The sequence below is a fragment of the Nycticebus coucang genome, chromosome 1, assembly GCF_027406575.1.
Source record: "Nycticebus coucang isolate mNycCou1 chromosome 1, mNycCou1.pri, whole genome shotgun sequence".
Lineage (NCBI taxonomy): Eukaryota > Metazoa > Chordata > Mammalia > Primates > Lorisidae > Nycticebus > Nycticebus coucang.
In genome coordinates this window covers 28,025,546-28,046,263 of record NC_069780.1, presented here as the reverse complement: position 1 = coordinate 28,046,263, position 20,718 = coordinate 28,025,546, and the positions used below count along the sequence as shown (strand labels likewise).

The 20,718-nt window shown below is 36.1% G+C and overlaps 1 protein-coding gene across 1 annotated transcript; it reads left to right on the top strand.

Moving 5' to 3' along the window:
* The first annotated feature begins 862 nt into the window (after nucleotides 1–862).
* LAMTOR3 (late endosomal/lysosomal adaptor, MAPK and MTOR activator 3) lies at nucleotides 863–19,921 on the top strand. The gene is made up of 7 exons (XM_053555987.1): nucleotides 863–942; nucleotides 1,246–1,291; nucleotides 2,456–2,490; nucleotides 13,173–13,231; nucleotides 14,734–14,867; nucleotides 15,931–15,994; nucleotides 19,056–19,921. Exons 2-7 carry the CDS (start codon nucleotides 1,283–1,285, stop codon nucleotides 19,127–19,129), a joined length of 375 nt encoding a protein of 124 aa, XP_053411962.1. The 5' UTR covers nucleotides 863–942; nucleotides 1,246–1,282; the 3' UTR covers nucleotides 19,130–19,921.
* The last annotated feature ends 797 nt before the right edge of the window (nucleotides 19,922–20,718 follow it).

The following is a 20,718-nucleotide window of genomic DNA, read 5'->3' as shown; positions in this document are numbered from 1 at the left end:
CCAAAAATTTGGTCATGAAAAGGGGGGTAGCTGGGAGATGATGTGATTTCTAAATAAGGTTTTAATTTTTTCAATTATTTCTTACATGAGACCTTTTGTTTTTTGAGACAAGAGTCTCACTTAGTCGCCCTGGCGTCATAGCTCACAATAACTTTAAATTCTTGGATTCAAGTTATCCTCCTGCCTCAGCCACCCAAGTAGCTAGGACTACGGACGCCCACCACAACACCCGGCTATTTTTAAAGACCGGGTTTCACTTTTGCTCAGGCTAGTCTCAAATTCCTGGCCTGCAGCAATCCACCCTTTAACCTCACTGAGTGTTTAGGATTACAGGCGCGAAATCTACTTTTATTTTAATCTTGATAAAGATATCCATAATCCAATGTCTGCATGTTAAATAAAAGTAGACGCTTGTGCGCATGTGGCTCTAGATTCAATCTAGAAAAGGAAAGAGCTAATACGCACACGTGAGAAAGTCAAGAGACTAGGGAACTTGGGGTCAGAAACCTATACCTTCAAATTTGTTAATCTATAAGAAAAGGTTTTAAGATAAAAGACCCTGGAAACTAATGAATAAGTATGATGCACCTCTCCGCGCCAGAGTGTCACCAACCGGAATACGTTTTGCATTTTTCGGGAGCCACAGGGCCCAAAATCTCGCACGAATCATCCACCGCACAGCCCAGTCCTCAGCAGCGGCCCGGCACTAAGACGCAGGACGCGGCCCGCGGTGGGCGGGGAAGGGGCGGGGCACGTCGGACGGCCGCGCTCTAGGTTTCCGCCGGGCTTCGCCGGAAATGCCGTATCACGCGGCGTCGGAGTCTCAATCGCTTCCTGGAGCTCCGACTAGGTCAAGAGTCATGTGACAGTGGCTTGCTGAAGCCCCAGTCTTTGAAGCTGTCCCTGAAGTGAGCAGAGAGAAGCGGGCAGACAGAAACCCAGGTAACTGACGCTACTTTGCCGGTGTTCAGGCCTGGTCCCGGGTGAGGTGCGGGTGGTTGAAGAGGAGAGAACGCCCCTTCTTTTGGGGCCTGCCTCTTTGGGGTGGAGTGGGCTGAGGTAAGGCTTCTCAGCTGGCTGCCTATCGGGCTGCTGGGGAACTCCGACTCCTTGTCTTCCATGGTGTAGGCACTAGATCCGCGGAGTATTGCGAAATTCTGATGAAGTCTGAGTTCGCTTATTAAGCTGGGGGTGGGAAGGGCGAGGAAGTTTAGAGGGAAGAGTCACCGAGAGTTTCTCTTCCAGGCGTGGAGATTGATCCTGCGGGAGAAAGGGGTTCATCATGGCAGATGTGAGTCTATACCCCCACATAAGAAGGAGAGGGTGGGGAATTTGGAGGAGGCTGCTGAGGGAGAAGTAGAGCTTCCCAAGTAGAAATTTGTTTCGTTTCTTGTTCCTTCCCTCCCCTCCACCAGTTATTTTCTCCGTGACTGGGAATGGGAGACTGAGACGAATGAATTTGCAGGATCCTGAGTTTCTGCATGGAATAGGGGTGGAGAATACTAATGTGACTGAGGTTGAGAAACTTGTATTCGCCCTACTCCCCAATCCTGCTGGAGCATAGAACAGCTCTGCGTATTTATCATTTAAATTTATATCTGATGGTTTGGTGCATTTCCCATCAATATGTGATAAGTAGAACATGTGTTCAGATTCCTTTTTTTCCTCCAGTAAGTGGTCATAATGTCTCCTTGGGTTCATTGTAACAATGTAAGGTAATTTCTAAGCAGTGTGTATGTGTGTTTTTAAGATGACAGAAGTAAGCTAGTGTTGTGATAGTATAAAACAAAATGATCATTCAGGTTTGGAGAATAGTAGGGATTCAAAACATAAAAGATACCGGATTCATCGATATGAAGTCATAATTGATAATTGGATTGTCAATAAAATTCCCCAAATGAAGAGAGTGTAATGAGACACAGTATTCTTCTATGTGTTCTATGCTAAACATTTGATACACATTGTCATTTATCTTTAGTCATGTGAAGAAACAGGTTAATCACCCTACTCAGGATCATTAAAATGATGGTAGAAAGTCTATCTTTGGACATGGAAAGTTGTTCATTATATCTTCTCAAATGTATACAATAACAACAGTATGTAAAATACTGGTGTGAAAAGCATGATCTAATTTTACCTCTAATAAATATTTGTATTCCCCATTTCCTGGCATGCTAATACATGCATCTTCTCAGTAAACATTAACAACGATCCTAAGACGTAAGTTCTCTGATTATCCCTATTCTATAAATAATGAAACTGTGGCTTAGAAAAAAAAGGTTATTTAACTTGCTCCAAGTTACATGACTGGTATGGATAAAAATCAGAAAGAAAGATAAAACACAAGAAAAGTTGTGAATGTTAATGTAAGCTCCCCAAGTGTGGATAGGACAGGATGTAGAAAACCAGTGAAAGGAATATTACTATAATAAGATTTTTATATATTCCTTTTCAGGACCTAAAGCGATTCCTGTATAAAAAGTTACCAAGGTAAGATATTATTAATTTGTTTATTAAATAAAGTCAGTATACCATATGTTGACTTATGAAGTATTTTGTTTCTGTTTTAGACTAGTAGTATTTGTACATTAGGCTGTAATTTAACACTTTCAAATGCTGACATAACCCTCCAAAGCAAAACAGTAGTCTTGAATTTACAGATAAATAACATGAGGCCTGGAGAAGTTATGGGACTTGTCCCATGTCAGTTAATGGATACTGAAGGGCTAGAATTTAGATTTCATGTTGCTTTTGAGTTTTAAAAAATATATTATTATAGTAGTTTGCTGGATTACACTTTAAAGTTGTTATAGTAATTTTAAGGGAAAAAATTTAAGAACTTGCCTTTACTTTTTAACAGCAATATTAAAACCAAGTTGCCTAGTCTATCTAATCTGAGAATACTAGACTTAGTGGTTTATGCTTGAAAAGTCACAAGGCTTTCTTTTGCCTGCACACCGCCCATTTGATGAAATTAGGCTCTTATGTTAAAGTTAGCTAATTTCCTTTTATGTGTTGTACTGATTTAGACTTTTTCACTTTAATTGGATTAAACTTTACATTTAGTTTAATGTAAAATGATGCTTTTCTTTGACAAGTGCTGCTTTTGTCTGCATCCACAGCTATTTACAAATAACTCATAATTCCTTTGAGTTAAGAGCCTGAGAGAGAGAAATTTGACTTGAGACATCCATTTTTCACATTCTAGAGTAAGGTGATTCAGAATTAACTGAATAAGCTTTGAGGTAAAGTAGCAGAATATGTGGTGAGATCCTTTTTTCTTATCACCAAAATCTGTTTGAAGTTAAAACAGATTGTCAGTTTATTTCTGAAGGTAGGAAAGAAAACTGTTTGGATTTTTGCTTGAATTGTTTGGTGTGGTTTGCCTATTAGCTTTTTCCTTTACTCTGATTACAGATCACTAGAAATTAATAATATTATTTTCTAGTTATTTCTTGTTATTTTCTGGTTATTTCCTGTTTATGTAACACTTGCATTCATTTTTATTCTCTTCCTCCTCCTATTGGCAAACTATAGAGACAAGATGCTGATTCTGTTTTCAACCTATTGATTAGCAGTATAGAAAGTGCTAGCAGGGTTAGACTAGTAATGCAGTGTCATGGAAATGACTATATAAGCTAAGAACTCGCAATGGACTTTCAGTAATCAGGAAAAATAACAATTGTTTTTCCATTGTTTTCAAAAAATTAAAACCTTTCTTATCGTTGGTTACAAATATTTAGGGGAATGCTGATGTTTGTTCAGTACACAATTCATAATTTAACACATTGAGAATTACTTTCTTTGTTAAAAAACAACTTATCCAGAATAGTATGAATAGTGTTTGCTTTTTTTTTTTTTCGTATTCCTTAAGATAAGGAGCAGGCATCTTTTCTTATTCTTTGGCTAACTGGCAAACTTTATTCTCGTTTTAAGTTTGAATCAGCTTTCAACATTTTGTCCTTTGTATTTTCGGTATTGTGAAATATCTCTCAGATTTCCTTTAATATGAATTTTTTACATTTTTTACCAGCATTACTTTCTTTAGGACATTTTTGTCGCAATCACTTTTCTCATTTATGTCAATAAATATGCCTTCACTGAGTTCTCTACCTCCATACCTAAAGCTTAATAGCAATAGTGTCAACATTTTCTTAGCATATTTCTTCTTTAACTGTGTACTTTCTATTTGAATTTTACTTCCCAGCATTATTACTTTTTCCTTCCCCGTATTTCATCTTTGTTGGCTAGTCCCCTTTTTCACTTATCTTTACTTTTTTAAATGGTAGTTGGTTTATCACTGGGAAACAAAGACATATAAAACTGCATGCTTTGCTGTCTCTGTGTGAGTTGATGGTAGATGTACAGTGACTGGTCACTGACATACTTTTAAGGAAGTGATGTGACTGGTTACTGATTACAGTGTCATCTATTTTTTTTTTTTTGAGACAGGGTCTCCCTTTGTCACCTACCCTGTTTCTCTGAAAATAAGACAGTGTCTTATTTTAAAGTGTGCTCCCAAAAATGCGCTAGGTCTTATTTTCAGGGGACGTCTTATCTTTCCTGTAAGTAGGTCTTATTTTTGGAGGCTGTCTTATTTTTGGGAAAACAGGGTAGGAAGGGGTGCAGTGCCATGATCATTGCTCATTGCACCTTCAAACTCTGTGGGATCAAGTGATCCTCTTGCCTCAACCTCCCAAGTAGCAGCCACCACACCCAGCTGATGTTTTAATTTTTTGTAGAGGCAAGGTTTTGCTATGTTGCACAGGCTAGTCTTGAACTCCTGGCCTCATGTAATCCTCCTGCCTCAGTCTCCCATGGTACTGAGATTACAGCATGAGCCACTGTGCCTAGCTAACATCTATTAATTACATTGTTATTTACATAGTTATTTATATAGTGATTTGTGGCCTAAAGAATGAGCAGTTTGTACTTGATGAAATTATTCAGTTATTATGCCATGCTAACTGAAATTTGACCCATGCCATTGGAAAGAAATGGTGTCATTTAAACCATGAAAAGTAGTGTTTAAACTGTGCAAAATGAGGACTATGTTCATCTGTAGTTAAGATGTTGGAAGCTTAGCATAGTGAAAGGATGCTCAAATTGGAGTTGAGAGAAGCATATCATCACATTGGTGGTAAAGTATATGAATGGAATTACAGTTGATCCACTTAGCAGTCTTGGCTATTTGCAGTCCTGTTTTGAGTGTTAATATCTCTTCCTAAAGAAACAGTAAAATTGCCTTCATTGTTCCTATGTTGTAAAGCCAGTAAGATACTCTTCATTTACTTGGAGATCTAATACGTAAAACAACAATTGACTATAATTATGCGATCTGTGATTTTAAATAACAGAATTGGTTTAGGCAATGAGGGTCTCACTTCAACAAGCAGATGTACTCTGAAAATCATAGTGTTTGATGATAGATTGTCTATGTAAAAGAATTTGAGAATAATCCAAAATGTGTTCATTATATTACTGAGTAGCTCTAATGTTAATCAAAAACAAAGGAAAAGTAAATGCTTGTTTCTTTGAATTATGACATCTTTTATCTTTTATCCAAAGAGAAAATATCAGGTGGTTGTGCTGATCCAAGAAATAAATTCAGTTTAAGGATATTTGTAAAAACAATATTACAATATTTCCATAATGTCAGGAAAGGGATTGGTACCATTTGTTTTTTTTCGTTATGACTAAGGCCACTTTGACTCTTTTTTTTTTTTGAAACAGAGTCTCAAACTGTCGCCCTGGATAGAGTGAGGTGGTGTCACAGCTCACAGCAACCTCAAACTCTTGGGTTTAAATGATCCTCTTGCCTCAGCCTCCCAAGTAGCTGGGACTACAGGCATCCGCCACAATGCTCGGCTATTTTTTGGTTATAGTTGTTGTTGTTTGGTGGGCCCAGGCTGGATTCGAACCCTCCAGCTCTGAGGTATGTGGCTGGCACCCTCGCCACTTGAGCTACAGGCGCCAAACCATGACTAGTTCTTGAAAGTAGGCTTGCTACATCCCAAGAGTAGAAGAGAAGGAAGAAATAATATTGGGAACATTTGGAATAATAAAATATACACTTGAACTTGTTGCTATATGTATGGATTTAGATGCTGGCATCCTGGCTTCAGAGCCATGGATCCGTGCATTTAACTATTAACTGTTGATCCGTGCTTCTCAATGACTAAGTCAACAAGCTACAGATACTAATGGAAAGTGTGTTTTGTGCATTTTTGAATTCTCTGTTAAATACTGTTCTTGGATTTGCATTTTAAAATCTAGTTGTGACCCAAAGCAGTCCCAAGCTTTAATAAATCACACTTTTAATTTTTTTAAATAACAAAATATTTAACTACCTCTGTATGTGGACCATTCAAAAAACTGTAACAAACTAGTCAACATACAGCAGTGATCAAAATAAGGAGCTAGGCCTCCTGTACTGATATATACATGTACTTAACTTCCTTGTACAGCTTTTGCTAGAGAATATTTTAGTAAATCATACATCATCAAAATACAGTAAAATCATACAGAATCAATACATTTACTGTTGTCTCATGGTTTAATCATTCTTTCTGAAAAGTGAGTCAATCTTAGTCTTTTTCTTATTCTTATTATAAATGTTAAGTAGAGAAAACACTCTTAATGCTGACTACCCTGATCAGCATAGCTGGACTTTTTTCAACTGTATTATCGTATTATCACATACCTGACATCTTCTTTCTGAGTCTCTGCAATTTCTGTGTCATCCTCACTTGCTTTTTCTACTTCATCAGCTGCTTCATGTGCCTTTATGCAGGTCTGTACTTATGTCTGTTTTGCTTGGAATATTGCTCCTGGGTCAGGTTCGTTACAGGGTCCACCTCATCATCCATTTCAATAAAACCATAAAACCTACTCTTTCAAATTCTGCCATAGCAGGTGTACTGTCTGATGGAGCCAAAGCATTGTGCTCTTGCATCCAATCAAGCTTTCTTAAAACACTTCTGTATTGGGCAGCACCTGTGGCTCAAAGGAGTAGGGTGCTGGCCCCATATACTAGAGGTGGTGGGTTCAAACCTGGCCCCAGCCAAAACAACTGCAAAAAAAAAAACACTTCTGTATCATTTCTGGGTGAACTTTATTCCAAGAAAAACTAATCCGGAGGACAGCATCCAGAGTGTTAACTGATGCAGCAGATGAAGTTGCTTCCACCAGTGAACCACAGGTTTGTGTTTTAGTAATGAGTCATTGTTGGAGCTGGGCTCCATGGTGCATTTTGTTGTTGTTGAGACAAAGTCCCACCCTATGTCCTGAGCAGAGTGCAGTGGCATCCTAGCTCACTGCAACCTCAGACTTGGACTGTGGGCATCCTATCTAAATGTTTAAATGATGCCTTGGTCAAGAGGGTGTTTTTTTGAGGTCATGTTTGAAGGCAGAAATTTCAGTGTCATGTCTGTGAGATGATGCCTTTGTAGGTAGCCAGAATAGTAGAATAGACTGTTTCTTCTTCTTCATTTCTTGGTCAGTACCCCTTACCCAGTCCTCACACAGGGCACCAGTCGTCCAGGTGACAGGCAGGTCTTCAGGCTTCAGGTTTTAAATGCACATGGCATTGCCGATTTGACAGTCCTGAAGGGCTTCAGTTTCTCTTTGGTTGAGCTAGCACAAAGCAAAACTGTGAAATGTTCTTTGGAAAGTTTTTTGCTCTTATGTTTGTCACCCTTCATGATGAGGCTCCTGTCAGGCATTGCCTTGAAAAGAGTCCCAAAATCAACATTAAAGATGATACATTGTCATCTTTGAAGCCTCTGGTGAAGTCAGGAACTTTTTTTTTTTTTTTTTTCTTTGAGACAGAGTCTCATTGTGTCACCCTCAGTAAAGTGCTGTGCCATCACAGCTGACAGCAACCTCAAACACTTGGGCTTAAGTGATTCTCTTGCCTCAGCCTCCCAAGTAGCTGGGACTACAGGCGCCCACCACAATGTCTGGCTATTTTTTGTTGCAGTTTTCATTGTTGTGTACCTGGCCCAGCCTGTGTTTGAACCCTCCAGCCTCGATGGTGTCCCACCCACTGAGCTACAGGCACCGCCTAAAGTCATGAACTTTTTGATGAACTCTTCCACAACTTCTACTGGAACTTCATTGTATTTACCACACAAGACTTTCCGGGAGATCTTGTGTTGCAGTTTAAATTTCTCAAACCAACCGCTTGATGCTTAGAAATCTGACACCCTAAATTCTTGTGCAAATTTTTATCAACTTCTTGGATCATCAGCCTGGAGATTCAGGTGTTAACTGCCCTCACTTATTTGAACCAGCTTTGTAGATCTCTGCTTTCCTTGCCATATCTGTCCAAGTACTCATTTTACCTTTTTGGATATTACTCCTTGTGGTCTTGCTATCACCAGAATGTTCCACTGCTTTCCAGAAAATGTAGATCAGCCATTTCCTTCATCGTCAGTTCTTTGAGTTCTTTCCTTTGGACCATCATGTTTTGATTAACTGTAAACTATTTCAGTAATTGTAGGATGTACCTATAATTCAGAACAGTCGTTGAAATGAACATGTGTATAAACAATAGGTGTAACATGATAAATAATAGGTGGTAATAATAAAACATGAAAAAATAACTTACATTACAGAAAAAATAATACCACTAAGGTGCATAATCTATACTTTCTATCCCTGGGTGTAGAATGGACTCCACTGGTCAAGTTATAGATGGTAAATTAATGTTGTGTCACAATCCAAGTGATCAGTATACAACTTACAGAGGTGGTCAGCATCTTCCCTTGAGAACATGTGGTGCATCTCCAGTCTATAAAAATTAGGTCAACTTAAGGTTGTAGTCAATGTAGGGAAGTGATCAACTATGGAGGTTCTGCTGTAATTACATTGTCCACTGTGTGCAGAATTGCAAACTACTTTTATATTTTGACCTGATTTCTAAAGGTGGGTACTTTTAAGAGTAGTAAGTAATTTTTCTACTTTCTTGGACTCCTTTCTTTAGTACCCATCAAAAAGAAGTTCTTTTTATTTTTACTTCCTCTTTTGGTACATTAGTGGGCATTTAAATTAATTCCCATGGAAATTAGAAAAAAGAAGTTTCCTGTGGTGGCACAAATTTCTCTAAACATTTTTGTAGTACTCTTTTTACCTCGTTTTTAAATTTATTTTGAAGTTTGATAGCACATTCATGAAGTTTAGATTCAAGAGTAAACTGACGGACATAGAGTGAGAAGCTTCCATCCCTGCCCTGTAGCCATGCTGTTCCAGCAAGCATGTACATACATACACGTATTAAACACACACTTAGACATTGTGTTATGTAAGTTGTTGTTTCTTGTACACACTGTTGTAGACTTTATTGTTTTCACTTAAGAATGGAACTTTGAGGGCCAGGCATGGTGACTCACACCTTTAATCCTACCTAGCACTTTAGGATGCCAAGATGGGAGAATTGCTTGAGGCTAGGAGTAGGAGTTTGAGACCAGCTTGTGCTAGAGTGAGACCTCGTCACTATCAAAAATAGAAAAACTAGCAGTGTGGTGGGGCACACCTGTAGTCCCAGCTCCTGAGGCAGGAGGATCCTTTGACCCAAGGAGTTTGAGTTTGAGGTTACAGTGAGCTATAATCTTGCTAGTGCCATTTATATTGGGAGACAGAGTCTTGCTCTGTCTCCAAAAAAAAAGAAAAGAAAAAAAAAAAATGAAGTGTAACTTTGAGAGCAGCCGTTCCTAAGTACATAAGAAATTCTCTTCTTGGCTTGGCGCCTGTAGCTCAGCGTCTAGGGCACCAACCACATACACTGGAGCTGGCGGGTTGGAACCCAGCCCCAGCTTGCCAAACAACAATGACAACTACAACCAAAAAATAGCTGGGTGTTGTGGCGGGCACCTGTAGTCCCAGCTACTTGGGAAGCTGAGGCAAGAGAATCGCTTAAGCTCAAGAGTTTGAGGTTGCTGTGAGCTGTGATGCCATGGCACTCTACCAAGGGCGACATAGACTCTTTCTCAAAAAGAAAAAAGAAATTCCCTTCTTTTTATTACTATAGAGTATTCCATTGTATGTGTATATCATAACTTATTTAATTTGTCTTTCTTGATGTACACTTTGCTTTCTAATCTTTTCCTATTTCAAGTGATGTTGGCAACTTCACAAAGTGATTTACATGTGTTCAAGTATCCATAGGATACGTTTTTACATAATCTAATTTTTAACTTAGAATAATATATGTACTTTATGTATTAATGTTATGGAAACTTTTTTTTGCTTGCATTATCACTTTTGTAATACTTGAGTCATGATTATAAGTGTGCACATCACCCAGATAGTGTTCATTGTACTCATTAGGTAGGTTTTTGCCCATTCCCTCTGTTTAATTTCAGTTAAGTTTTACTTCCCTCAGAGTACATGTGTGCACTTCAGTTAGTTCCAGTTTAATAGTGAGTACATGTGGTGTTTGTTTTTGCATTTTTTAGATACTTTACTTAGGATAACCGTCTTCAGTTCTATCCAAGTTAATGTTGAAAATGTTAATGTTGAAAAGAATGTTTTACATTCTTTAGATACTTTACTGAGGATAACCATCCTCCAGTTTTATCCAAGTTAATCTTGCAAAAGACATTAAGTCATCCTTCTTCATAGCTGAGTGGTATTCCATGGTGTACATGTCTACAACCACATTTGTTAATCCACTCATGAATTGATAGGCACTTGGGTTGAATTCTCATGTTTTAATTGTGAATTGTGCTGCAGTAAACATTCGAGTGCAGGTGTCTCTTTGAGAAAATGGCTTATTTTCCTTTTGGGTAAATACCCAGTAATGTAATTGCTAGATCTAATGGTGGGTCTGCTTTTATTTTTTTCTGGTATCTCTCTGTAGTGTTTTACATAGAGATTGTACTAATTTGTAATCGCACCAGTAGTGTGTAAGTTTTCCTTTCTGTCTGCATCCATGCCAACATAGGAGAGTTATTTTTTAATGGGGTTCAGAGTTTCACTTAGGGAAGATAAAATAAGCTCTAAATATGGATAATGATGTGGTAGCAGAATAGTGTAAGTGTATTCAAGGCCACTGAACTGTACACTTAAAATTGTAAAACTTAAAAAGTATTGTTAAACCTATAAAATTTATGTGATATTTATTTTATCATAATAAAAATTAAATAAGTATATAGTCATCTAGGTCAACCTGATAACCCCAATAGAAATTTTAAAATCATTTCTGACAAATGATTTTTCAGCCTTGCTTGAATACTTGCCTCTTCCAACAAATGCAAATATTTGTTTAATTAAATAATTAAATTTAGTCTTCCAGAGTCTTAATGCTCTTTATACTGCTTCATACAACTATTACATTTATATATGGTCATAATCTCTTTCACCATTTAGACCTGTTAATTTTAGTGCCAGCATGGTTTCTATAAAGTAGTGATTATCAACTGATTGTTTCTGTGTCTTTGGTGGCAGTGGTGGGTGTTAGATATTCCTATAAATTCATAGTATCAAATCTTTTTTATGTGTTTTTGGTTATTTCAAATTAATATGAAGATACATTCAATTAGGTTACATGGTTTGCATTTGTAAAATCAAGTCCCAGTTGTAGCTGTGTCCTCCACCCAAAAAGTATGCCATAGGCCTGTGCATTGTACCTGTTGGGTGGGAACTTACTGAATCCCCTTTCCCCCACATCTGTTTTGATCCATAAATAATTTCAGGATTGAATGACAATAGGAAATATTACCAACAATAGCATAAAAATTTTATACACAATTATCTCATCGTTCTCTTCAGTGACTTTGTTTGTAACATTTTCCACTCAGATCTTACTAACTTTTCTCTGACTTAAAATTTTTTGACAATGGATTTTTAAAAATTTAATTTTAGTATTCTAGCATTAGAGTTAATATGAATATTCCTTATTCCTAAATTAAGACAGTAACATTAACAAAATAAGGAATGGAGAATTCTGAGTTACTGCAGCGACAAAGAACAGATCTCTGCAGATACCTCTTGCAGTTTACAGATATTAATAATTACAGGACTATTGGTTTTATGTTATAAAGTGTTTTTGCTTGAATGTTGAAAGTTCATGAGTGTTTCCCCATTATAATTTTTACCACTTTTGTGTTCTAGAGTATTAATGTATTTCTTAATGGCTAATTTCATAGGGATTCTCACTGGTAATTTATTACTTAAACTGCAGTGATAAATTATGTCATTGTCAGGGTGCACAATCAACACCAGTGGTATTTTAATATTTTTGAATGTTAACTGTACCAACCTATATTTTACATGCATCGTTTTCTTAAATTTCACAATATCCAAATAAGTATACTTATTTCCATTTTCAGATTGTTCAACTGAGCCTTAGAAAGATTTTCTAACTGGCCCATGGTAGCATAAATAGTGACAGAGCCTGTACTGGAATCCAGATCTTTCTAACTTTAGAGCTAGAGCCTTGACCATTCTGCTTAAATGCTATTTGTGTATGCATGGCTGAAAGGATTGCTGCATGGCCTTCATTCTTTCTGTCCTGTTTCTTCAGCCCAGAACAGTCTTTCCACTCCTCTTCACTTAGTGCCATAACATCTTAGCTGAAATGTCAGCTGAGGGAAGCCTTCCCTGACCCACTTGTCTGCTTTGGCCTCTTTTTAGGGTCTCATATTCCCATGGTCCTCTCAGTGACACTTGCCACCAGTTACGGTTTTACATTTGTTGATAATGTTCAATGGTTCAATGGATAGCCACTCACATTTTAGATTGTAAACTTTCCGAAGTAAGTAATTATGTCTGTTTTTGCTTATTGCAATATCATAAAGTTTTAAGTGCCACAAATAGTGGGCATTTTGTAGTGTAATGAATGAGGAAAGGATCTCTTTTTGTCACTATAACTACTGTTGGTAGTCTTTCATACTTTTGTAAATCATGGAATGATAACAATTTTAATAGAGAATTATTTATGTCTTAGGTCTTCATTAGTGGATTACATAAATTTGTAAAGATGTAAACTATCAGTAATACACATGTAATTTCTGGAAGAGTTTTGGCAAACACATTATAGGAGCATAAAGTATCAATAATTGAGGTCCTATAGGTTTTTTAAAACATATGTGAGAATTACCATTATATCTTTTAAGTGCATATTTTGAGAAAATGAAATATTTTGTGTGTTAACTTTTTTCTCTTTCTAGTGTTGAAGGACTCCATGCTATTGTTGTGTCTGATAGAGATGGAGTGCCTGTTATTAAAGGTAAAACTGAGCACTTAGAATACAAATGTTTTATTTCCCTTTGACTAAATGTGTGTGTATTTACATCTGAGTAGGGCAGAAGGCAAACAATTTAAAACTAATATCAGTAAATTCAGGAGATGATCTAGTTTTAGGGGAAATATTTGCTTTTTATGTTGAAGACTGAATTGGAACCTAGTATACATATATGTATGTGTGTATATATGTATGTGTTAGTTGTATTATGTGAACATGTAGAGTTTCAGCATGAATTTATCACAGGCCCAGCCTCTCATTAAAGACATTTATGGTATAACGTAAAGCATTAGTAAATTCATGATGAGGATGAGTGTGTGTGCAGTTAGATAGAGTATACTCACCGATACCCCTACATATATATTTTTTTATCAACATTTCTAGTAGTGTTAGGATAACACCCACCTATTTGCATCATCATATATTGATAATTTTATTTAATCTTGCCTGATTTCCTAGTTTCTTGCTGGAAGTAGATTTACTTTATTTAAGCAGAATCTAACAACATAACAATAACTTTTCACCTGATTTTTAGCTTTTTAAGTATATGTGATATTACAAAGAGTCAGTATTATGATCAGAATGGATATTCCTAGTCATAGGGAGACACTGTAATGGCTGTACCAGATATTAAAGATTAAATGATATACATTTTGTTTACAACTTATTTTCTACCTGGAGTTATTATATATGTCAGATTTTAGACTTCAGAAATGAAAGGAGGTTTAGAGGTCACCTAATTTAGTTCTTTCATTTTATAAGTGAAGGTGGTCAGGTACAAAAAAAGTAGGTTGCTAGCTCAGAGTGACACATGAGTTAGTAACAACATAGCATTAGAACCCATTATCTTCTAATGAATGGTCCAGTGTGCTTTCTTACCCATCACAAAAGGTGGATGGCCATAGGCAAGTTTCTTGCCTTCTCTAGAAATGGTGCTGTAATTGAGGTCTTTGAACAATATAATCTCAGATTTTCCAACTCTGATATTCTTTCTGAGTATTTCTCTGTTAAAACCTTGAGCTCTGCATTTATCGATATAGTGAAGTCCTTACAGGTCTTTAATGAGTTAGGGAAACATAAAAAAGCCAGCTGCAGGATTATTGATACCTATGAGAGGTACTGCTGTTACCAGTTTTATGAGAACCAAAGTTTTTATAGCTTTTTCTGTTAGTTTATTTTGAGATAACCAGAATTTTCAGTTTATTAAATGCGTTGCTTAATTTATATTTTCAGGTAGATATCAAGGAAATATAAACATTTAGTATGCTTTATAAAGGGGAAAAAGTTACGAAAATTAGCATTTATTTCCCTAGTTATGATCACTTCTAGAGCAATTGTGCCTACCTAAGGTGATTTTCGGTATGGTAAAACATAACCTTTGTGCTCAAATTTTTAATGAACCTATGTGAAGAAAAAAAAAGGTGCTATAAATCTTCTCCCTACCTATATTATCCTCTGAATAATTTTTATTTCACTTATTTTTCTAGTAGCCAATGATAATGCTCCAGAACATGCTTTGAGACCTGGTTTCTTATCTACTTTTGCCCTTGCAACAGACCAAGGAAGCAAACTTGGACTTTCAAAAAATAAAAGTATCATCTGTTACTATAACACCTACCAGGTAACTTCATAATTGCCATTGTGCTGATTTCATTGGCCATTTTTGTGTCTTTTATGAATTATTTTGTGTTATAATTCTAAATTTTAATTTCAAAGGAGGATGAAATTATAAAATTTTAGCCTTCAAATTGGTTATTTTAAACTGTAGTAGTATTTTTTCACATTTTATATCAGTAAATAATTACTTCAGAAAAGTAGTTAGAAGATTTAATAATAATGAACATGTTGTCCTCAAAAGGGTAAGTCAGGTCACCGTTACCTCCAGTAGATGGTGCCCTTAGCTAAATAAGTGTGATTTCTCAAATGACACACTTTTTATTTGGACAAATTATTTTCTTTGAAAGTCAAATGGTAAGTTATTTAAATGTGTTATTGCTGCTGATTCCTTCATTTGATTTGAAATGTACCTATAATAAATGAGATCATTGTTTATGAAGATGAAATTCGCTGTTTCATATTTCTTGATCACCAGCTGCATTTTCTTAATTAATCCCTTCTGCTTTAGAGTGATATTTCCTAGATGATTGATGTAGCCCTGATGACACATACACAAGTGACATTTTTTATTTTAAAAGTTATGTATTTTAGTGTGTATTAGGTACAAGGTAACCAACCTACCTGACATTTAATTTCACTAGGAAAGGATTAAGTTGAAGCTAAATTTTTTTAAAGGTAATTAATTTAAAGTTAATCTGAATTAAGCTAATTTAAATTACAGTGATAACAGGAGGCAGACAATAGAAGATTAAACTACTTGAATGACTAAGAAAAACTGCCTGAGTCATTTAATTATCAACTACTCATTCAGCCTCTTCTAGGTAATTAGCATTCTACTGGGCTTTAAAGATAAAAAGATGAAGATGTGGTTTCGCCTTAAAAACTAGACATCAGGCTATTGATGTCTCTAAGGGATTATCAGTAACTTTATTTCATAGAAATAGTTACTTTCAGCTCCTTTATATTTTATGATAAAATACTACGTGTATCATTGGGCTTGGAATATTGGCTGTTTTTAAAAATTCTGAAATATTAAGGCATTTCAGTTGAGTTATTTTCTTTTTTAGGTGGTTCAATTTAATCGGTTACCTCTGGTGGTAAGTTTCATAGCCAGCAGCAATGCCAATACAGGTATGTTTTAATTGCCTTAAATATACTTTCTAATTCTTTTCAATTTAATTTAATTGCCATATCTTAATTTAATTTAACTTGATTTAGTTACTATATCTATGCAGTCTAATATAATAGGAATAAAAGATTTAGAGTTAGAATACTTGAATGTGTGACCCAGCTACACCATCTTTTTTCCTTGGTCTTGCAAAATGTGATTTTTTTCTGGATCCTAGATTTCATAGCCGTATAATGGAGCTAATAATATGCTTTCTTCATCTCATGGGGTTATTTTCTTATTTGGATGAGACAATATATGGGTAAATGATTTTTTTTTGAGATAGAAAGGAAACTTAAATGTTACCTTAAGTGCTACATTTTGCTCACATTAAAGCAGTTTAAGAAAACAAAAAGGGGTAAAAAAGATAACCAAACAAAATGTAAAATGAACAAGGACGAATTTAATTCCATGTAGAACAATCTATTAAATTAGAATTTAAAAAATTTTACATAATGGGCAAGAAGAATGTGAGCATTTAAAAACTATGAGTAGTGAATACGATGAACCTATTTACAATAAATTTATTTTAGACATTTTATATTTGTGGGCTGAAGAATTTGAGAACGAATGCTAGAATAGTGAATAGTAAAATTTCATTGTATCTAATACCTTTCATTGGATATTTATATGTAAAATAATGACAGTATTCAGTTGGATTATAGGGGTTTTTTTGTTTGTTTTTATTTTGTTTGTTTGTTTTGCAGTTTTTGGCTGTGACTGGGCTTGAACCCACCACCTCTGGCATATGGGCCAGTACCCTACTCCTTTGAGCCACAGGCCCAACCCTGTATTATCAGTTTTTTTACTCCCTTTTGCGTGAAGTGGCAATTTTTAAAAAAATTATCTGCATCTTTCAGATTTTATTGCTGTTTAGAATTGCTATGCATTCCTTTTTTTTTTTCTTTTCCTCCCAAGCTGAGCAAGTTCTTCTAGCTTTATCATTGAAGACTGTCTTGGGATACCTCATCTTTATAATAAGTAAAATTGATCTCTTAGGTCTTTTTCATTTCTCAACATTTTAGGAAAATACTGTGTAAAATATTATGTGTGACAATACTTCATAGATTAAAGATAGTGGTGTCAATATTTTAAGTATACTGAACCTAAATTTTGATAAAAAGCTAATCATTACATTATTAGTTGTTACATATTATAATAATGTACAGAATTATACTTTAGTACTTAAAACCTTAAGAGTCTACACTGCCTTTAATGGTCTATACATATAGCCTCTCACTCTGGTAAACTAAGAAGCTAGATAGGGTGATTTCTAGATGAGTTTGTCTCCCAGATTCATTGAACTTCTTTTTAAACGTGTGTGTGTGTGCTCTACCATTTATCTTTAAAATACTTTTTATTTGAAATACTCATTTATGAATTTTTTAAATAAATTTATTGAATTTATAAAATAATTTTGATTTCCTTTGCTCAATATTGAAGCAGATTATTTACCTATCTTTTGAGAGAGAATGCTGGTATTTGCTCAGGAAAAAAAGCATGCCTTATTAAGTAAAATGTTATTTTTGAATTGATATAAATTTTGAAACAGGATGGCACCTGTGGCTCAGTGGGTAGGGCACCAGCCCCATATACTGAGGGTGGCGAGTTTGAACCCGGCCCCAGCCAAACTGCAACAAAAAATAGCTGGACATTGTGGCGGGCACCTGTAGTCCCAGCTACTCAGAAGACTGAGGCAAGAGAATTGCCTAAGCCCAGGGGTTATAGGTTGCTGTGAGCTGAGATGCCACAGCGTGCTACCGAGGGCGGTAAAGTGAGACACTGTCTCTGAAAAAAAAAAAAGAAAAGAAAAAACAAATTTTGAAACACTTATAAATTAAGATTTTCTGTAATCCCAGCTGCTTGGGAGGCTGAGGCAAGAGAATCGCGTAAGCCCAAGAGTTAGAGGTTGCTGTGAGCCGTGTGACGCCAAGGCACTCTACCCGAGGGCGGTACAGTGAGACTCTGTCTCTACAAAAAAAAAAATGAAAAAAAGATTTTCCTTTGAAAGGTCTAACAAATTATAGTATATACAAGTTATTCTGTATCTACTAATATATATATTTTCTGCAATTTCCTTCTTTTTTTTTTTTTTTTTTTTTTTTGTTGTTGTTGTTGTTGTACTTTGGCCGGGGCAGGGTCTGAACCCGCCACCCTCTGCATATGGGGCCAGCACCCCACTCACTGAGCCACAGGCACCACCTATGCTTTTTAAATTTTTTTTTGCAGTTTTTGGCCAGGGTTAGGTTTGAACCCACCACCTCCGGTATATAGGTTCCGTGCCCTACTCCTTTGAGCCACAAACGCTGCCCAAAAAGTATTATTTACTTTAATAAAGTATTATTTACTTTAATAAACAGATGAAAATAAACTGTGTAATGATTATAGAATTTTTGGTTACTTTTTCAGGATTACGGTACAAGTTTATCATCCGTAATCCGAAGGTCTTAAGTCTGAAGTATTTTGAGCACAGTGTTCATTGGGGTACTTTGGATTTTCAGATTATGTGTACTCAATCAATCTGTATTCTGCAAATATTGCAGAATCTGAAAAAATCTAAAATACTTCTGGTCCCAAGCATTTTGGATAAGGAGTATTCAACCTATATATATTTTTTTAGTTGTAGAAAATCAGCTATGTCTCATTTACTTTTTTTTTTTTTTTTTTTTTTTTGTAGAGACAGAGTCTCACTTTATGGCCCTCGGTAGAGTGCCGTGGCCTCACACAGCTCACAGCAACCTCCAACTCCTGGGCTTAAGCGATTCTCTTGCCTCAGCCTCCCGAGTAGCTGGGACTACAGGCGCCCGCCACAATGCCCGGCTATTTTTTGGTTACAGTTTGGCCGGGGCCGGGTTTGAACCCGCCACCCTCGGTATATGGGGCCGGCACCTTACCGACTGAGCCACAGGCGCCGCCCGTCTCATTTACTTTTTAGTAATTATAAATTTTGGACAAGAGGGAATTTAAGTTGAAGGCTTTCAGAAACATTTTTCTAATCTAATTTTCTTAATCTCTTTGTTTTAGGACTAATTGTCAGCCTAGAAAAGGAACTTGCTCCATTATTTGAAGAATTGAGACAAGTTGTGGAAGTTTCTTAATCTGACAGTGGTTTCGTTGTGTACCTTATGTTCATTATAGCAACATAATATCAATCCAACAGTCTTTAGATCATAGTAATACTTCCATCCATGTGCTCCAGAAAGGGCCCTCTTTTCCACCTTATACTAAAGAAAGAGCTTAAAGATATAATTTATAGACAGATTGATTGTTATATTTTCTTGTATAGGGTCTTTTCTTATTTAGTGAGATCTGGGGATACCACAAAAATGGTTCAGTCTTTCACAGCTCCCATGGAGTTACAGTCACCAGATATGGATGAGATTCTATTCAGTGGGTCAGAATCAAAATGGTGCGTTGATCCACTTGAGCCATTAAGTGTTCCCTACTGTACAGTTTGCCCACCCCTGCAGAATGAAGCAGATTCTTTTTATTGTGAATAATGATAAGGACATATTTTTCTTCAGATTATGTTTTATTTCTTTGCATTGAGTGTGAGGAAAATGAAATGGTTTAGTAAAGGTAATAAAATCAGTACAATCACTAACTTTCCTTCGTACATATTATTTTGCAGTATAGGTGAATATTACTAATTGGTTTGATTATTCTCAAAGAGTACTGCTCTTTAATGAAAATGAAAATTATAGCTAATGGTTTTCCCCCAGTTCTGCTTTCTATAACCAATCAGTGTTTTAATGTTCGTGTGTTCTTTATAAAATTTAAGTAATGATTTGTTACTGAATTCTGTTTCCAATATCAATATGTTTGTAAACATGATAGTATAGCCACTTTTTTCATACATGAGTATAAATAAAATAGTATTTTTAAAAATACAGTTTTATCCCTCAGATTTTTCCCAATGTTTAAAGAACATAATTCATTCTTTCAACTACATGAATAAGAATGTTAGGTATTGGGTGGCACCTGTGACTCAAAGGAGTAGGCCGCCGGGCCCCATACACTGGAAGTGGCGGGTTCAAACCCAGCCCCAGCCAAAAATTGCAAAAAAAAAAAAGTGTAAGAGTGTTAGGTATTGGTTTGGAGATTATTTTGCGTACTATAACCTGTCAGAAAAGAAACTTTATTCGTAATTTTAATCTCCATGAAAGAGGTATTGTAGAATGTGCCCTTTATGTTCAGGAATGCAATTCATCATTCAAAGTTGCTAATTTCCTCTTAGGTTTGTTACCAGTTTGTCACTGATACGGTTCAGTACATATGCACTGGGTACCTGTGTGTCAGTCTCAGAGCTCCCACATCACACAGTTCTAAGCAGCACCATTTACATATTTCTGTGGTCTAGGGTTGCCTATCCCTGGAGTTGTGCAGTTGAGGCAGTTGGCCAAGTATTGTGCTGCTTTTCCTCCCCCACCCTCCTGCTTATGATATAAATATGAGATTAATTTGTAGTATCTTTCTTTAAAGAATTTGCAGTTCAATAAAGGAAACAGAGGAAGTGTTATAATAAAGCTATACCCAGGGTGCTATAGATTCACAAAACTGGGCCACCTAACATGGGCAAGACCAATAGCCTTTTGAGAGAGATGTGTATAATGTTCTACCTAAAGGGAGCTATACATCAGTCATGTAGCATTTTGTACCATGTAGCATTTTGGTAAGTGATAGACTA